The sequence below is a fragment of the Pangasianodon hypophthalmus genome, chromosome 17 (genome assembly GCF_027358585.1).
Source record: "Pangasianodon hypophthalmus isolate fPanHyp1 chromosome 17, fPanHyp1.pri, whole genome shotgun sequence".
Lineage (NCBI taxonomy): Eukaryota > Metazoa > Chordata > Actinopteri > Siluriformes > Pangasiidae > Pangasianodon > Pangasianodon hypophthalmus.
The window spans coordinates 798792-803791 of NC_069726.1; the positions used below are offsets into that span (position 1 = coordinate 798792).

At 41.7% G+C, this 5000-nt stretch overlaps 1 protein-coding gene across 2 annotated transcripts in view; it reads left to right on the forward strand.

Annotated features, from left to right (window-relative positions):
• mogat2 (monoacylglycerol O-acyltransferase 2) overlaps positions 1 to 2188 on the forward strand; it is an 11134-nt gene extending 8946 nt beyond the window's left edge. The window contains exons 5-6 of one of the 2 annotated variants that reach the window (XM_053241045.1): positions 18 to 217; positions 1743 to 2188. In XM_053241045.1, coding sequence (XP_053097020.1) covers positions 18 to 217; positions 1743 to 1909 — 367 coding nt within the window. In that variant the 3' untranslated portion in view covers positions 1910 to 2188. The remainder of the gene's footprint in view (positions 1 to 17; positions 218 to 1742) is intronic. The other variant, XM_034312870.2, reaches the window with a different exon arrangement.
• Positions 2189 to 5000: the final 2812 nt, after the last annotated feature.

The window sequence follows — 5000 nt, forward strand, 5'->3', positions numbered from 1 at the left end:
TGTCGTCGGTCTTTCAGTGCTAGCCTGGTTCCTGTGTATTCCTTCGGAGAGAACGAGGTGTTCGATCAGGTCTCCAACCCCCAGGGTACCTGGCTACGGTGGATACAGGACCACCTGCAAAGCATCATGGGAATTTCTCTTCCTCTCTTCCACGCTCGAGGGATTTTCCAGTACAGCTTCGGCCTCATGCCCTACAGGAAGCCCATCAACACCGTGGGTACGACCCTGAGATGTTCAAACCCTAAACCCCTAACCCCTAAACCCTAAACCCCTAACCCCTAAACCCTAATCCCTAAACCCCTAACCGCTAAACCCTAACCCCCTAGTCCCTAACCCATCAACACCGTGGATATGACCCGGAGATGTTAAAACTCTAAACCCTACTCCCTAAACCCTAACCCATTAACACCGTGAGTACGGCCAGGAGATGTTCAAACCCTAAATCCCTAACCGCTAAACCCTAATCCCTAAACCCTATTCCCTAAACCCTAACCCCTAAACCCTATTCCCTAAACCCTAACCCCCTAGTCCCTAACCCATTAACACCGTGAGTACGGCCAGGAGATGTTCAAACCCTAAACCCCTAACCCCTAACCCCTAACTCCTAACCGCTAATCCCTAAACCCTATTCCCTAAACTCTAAACCCTAAACCCTAAACCCCTAACCCTAACCCCTAATCCCTATTCCCTAAACCCTAAACCCCTAAACCCTATTCCCTAAACCCCATTCCCTAATCCCTAATCCCTAACCCCCTAGTCGCTAAACCCTAATCCCTAAACCCTATTCCCTAAACCCTAACCCCCTAGTCCCTAACCCATCAACACCGTGGGTACGACCCGGAGATGTTCAAACCTTAAACCCCTAACCGCTAAACCCTAATCCCTAAACCCTATTCCCTAAACCCTAATCCCTAATCCCTAATACCTAATCCCTAACCCCTAATCCCTAACCCCCTAGTCGCTAACCCCTAACCCCCTTAACCCTATTCCCTAACCCCTAACTCTCTAAACCCTATTCCCTAACCCCTAATCCCTAACCCCTAACTCTCTAAACCCTATTCCCTAACCCCTAATCCCTAACCCCTAACTCTCTAAACCCTATTCCCTAACCCCTAACTCTCTAAACCCTAGTCCCTAACCCCCAACCCCCTAGTCCCTAACCCTAACCCTAACCCTAACCCTAACCCATTAACACTGTGAGTACGGCCAGGAGATGTTCAAACCCTAAACCCCTAACCCCTAACCCCTAACCCCTAACCCCTATTCCCTAAACCCTAATCCCTAATCCCTAATCCCTAATCCCTAAACCCTAAATCCTAAACCCCTAACCCTAACCCCTAATCCATAATCCATAATCCCTACTCGCTATTCCCTAATCCCTAAACCCTAAACCCTAAACCCCTAAACTCCTAACCCTAACCCTAACCCTAACCCTAATTCCTAATCCCTAATCCCTAATCCCTAAACCCCTAACCCTAACCCTAACCCTCTAAACCCTAAACCCCTAAACACCTACATCCCTAATCCCTAATCCCTAAATCCCTAAACCCCTAAACTTTTAACCTTTAACCTTAACCCTTCTGCACTCCTTACACTGGTTCGTTAGGGAATTGTTTTTGAGTTGTTTTTCACCACCATTTTTAAATCTCAAAGTTAATTCGCATGTGGTGTGTGTGTGTGTGTGCGTGTGTGTGTGTCTGTGTGTGTATGTGTTTGTGTGTGTGTGTGTGTGTGTGTGTGAGACTCGTTTGCAGTCGGTAAACCAATCAGAGTGCAGAAAAACGAGAAGCCGTCCACAGAGGACCTGGACGCTCTGCACGAGCTCTACATGGACGAACTCACGCAGCTGTTCGAGGAGCACAAGGGGAAATACGGTGTACCAGAGGACACACACCTGGTCTTCATCTGAGCCGGAAAAAGTGTGTGTACATGTGTGTGAGTGTGTGTGTGATTGTGTGTGTGTGAGGGAAAGAGAGAGAGTGCTGCCAAAAAGACAGAAAAGATTGTAAAAACTGAAACATTTCGTGGAAGACGATGCTGATGTATCTTTTATTTGTGAATGTGATCTCAGGAATGTTCTAGAAACGCAACATGTCCGTCTCTACAGATGAGGCTTTGTAAAATGTCCGATCTTCTATTTAATATAATACCGTTTTTACAAAGTCTAATTAAAAGTGATTAAAAGAAATGAAGCGTATGCATTTTTCTCACTAACACCATTATTATTATTATTATTATTATTATTATTATTATTACTAACGTAAATCTCCGCCTTCAGACTTTAGGCCACGCCCCCTGACCTGAATCTGTGTGCTGAGGGAGAATTTTTCCCTGTGAATATTTATTTTATTTTTTTATATCTGTGAGACTTTGTCCTTCTGTTTAAAGATAACAGTGGAAGTCTGGAGCAAGGTCATATTTGTATGTTGTATGGCTCGTCTCTGAATTTTATGAACATATTAAGAAGCTGTAAATAAATGATTTCTGTGTGATTAGCGATGAGAAACGACGTGTCAGACAGCTCAACTTTCTCGTTCATCTTTGCTCAAGTTTTCTATCACAGTGGCCTTATAACGTTAGTAAAACTGGACTGAAATCAGTGGAATTATGTGACAAATCTAAATGTACAACGCTGTTAAAAACAATTTTTCACAACACAAAAGCTAGATATCAGCTAAAATCCAGTTTTGTGAAGTATAAATAATGTTCTTTGCTGACTGTGCGCTTCCATGCTGCTGTGATGTCAGCTGTGTGTCTGTCAGAGAACTCGCGCAGGGCCGACGTTACCCGCTTTCTGAACTTTCCGTGTCAGAGTTCGGGGTTTTTCAGTCGTCTGAGTGCAATGGATGGATTGCAGCAAAAGTTTTGGAATGAATTAGCATTGGCACGCTTCGATTGCAGCGACCAGTCACAGGCTCGGTCACGTTCATCGCGGTCATCTGCGGAGTTCATCCAGCTGCTGAGCGCCGTCTCCACGCAACATCTGTCCTCTCCTCAGTTGCATCATGTTGCATGTGGAAGCTAGCTGAAGGTCATCTTCGGCTAGCTGAAGTATGCTAAGGTCTTAACGCACGCGTGTTTAGTGCGCAGTGCTGAACCGGAGGATATACGCTTCCTTTAACTGTTAGCTAGTTTAGACGTGATCACTACACGTGTTTCACGTCCGGATAATAAAATTAATTTCAGTCTGAATGGGTCTTACACCTTAAATGTTTATCAGTGCATTTTATCTCTTTAATATTACAGTTTAAAAATAGTTTCATCAGTCACATCTGTGTGTGTGTGTGTGTATGTGTGTGTGTGTGTGTGTGTGTGTGTGTGTGTTTTGCGAGCACGCCTGACTTGTGCTTTCTTCACGCTTGTACTTTGAGCCCATTAAACTCTCTGTTCACTCACAGAGGAAAAACAGCACTGTGTGTGTGCAAGTGTGTGTGTGTGTGTGTGAGTGTGTGTGTGTGTGTGTGTGTGTGTGTGTGTGTGTGTGAGCTTGTATTCCTCCCATTACAGTTACTCACTTTCCTCATTACATTCACCTGATGGGTTTAATCAGAGTTAATCACAGACAAACACACACTCGAATGAAAACAAACACACATGGAAAAAACAACAAGATGGCTGGAGAAATGAGGCGTTTTATGGAAGCCGTGCTGCAGGAACACCACCAGCCTTCTCAGAAAGCGTGATGATAATCAGGACGAGTGAAGTCACGGTCACTCTGTTTACATTTCACTGTTTTACTTTTCTCCTGAAGGGGACGAATCTGTAGCGCGTAACGTCACATCAGCGTTTATTATCAAAGAAAAGTGCAAGCTGTGCAGTCTTCTATCATACACACCTCTTACACACACAACAAACACACATGAACTGTGACATATTTAAAATCAAAAACATCTAAATGTTTAAACTCCTGTTAAATGATTTATTCTGACAAACTGACTACATTTGTACTGTAGTCTCATTTCTGAACAAGTCTCAGGCACCCTATTATCTTTACTACAAACTTTGTTATAGATGTTTATTTTCTGACTTCTACATTATTGATTCAGTACAAAATCATTTTAGATTCCAAACATTAGTTTTCCAGCACAAAATGAAATGTTACAGAAAAATGTTTGTATGTCAGTAAAGAAAGCAGCAGATTCCATAAGAGACACTTTTCAGATAAAAACATAATGAAGGCTGCTGGGTTTCGCTGCAGAAATAAGAAGCGAGTCGACAGTCAAAGTCTCCAGAAGAACTGTGGCTGCTTCTGCAAGATGCTCAGTAACACTTCCAGCTCATTTCCTTATAAAACTGCACACACTGCACCTCAGATACTGCTTTATTTATTTAAAGCGAAGGATCGTCACATTAAATACTGACTTTGTTTCATTTATTACTGTTTACTGCTCTTTATAGGATTTTTTAATGTAGAAACATTTAATTTCATTATTTCTGAAGGTGTCTTTACTCTACAGCATTTCTCTGCATGTGCCTAAGACTTTTGCAGCACTGTATATATATATATATATATATATATATATATATATATATATATATATATATATATATATACATATCTGCATATTTATGAGACTTATAGTGCTTCTGTATAAAGCAGATTAGTGGGCGGAGCTATGTAAGAGCCCACTGTGCGGACCAATCATGTCCAATATGCAAATTATCCAAAAATTACTAAAGTCTGACTGGGAACAAAATGTTCACATTATAATAAATAATGTCTTAAAACAAGAAATTTTAATTTATATTCCTGTTTATAATGAATTCCATCTTCTTTTAATACTAAAACTAAAAAGGTATCATGCTAATGTTCATCTTTAATTTAATTTAATCCTAACTAAAGGTAAAACTGCTGGCTAATGATACGAACTACAACTGCGACTTTTATCCAGTAAATGAAAAAGCAATGCGTTTCAAACCGGAATACCAGGATATTTTCCTCCTCACTTGACAGCTTGCTAGGCTACAAAGCTAACTAGCACACTAGCGGTTAACTAAAT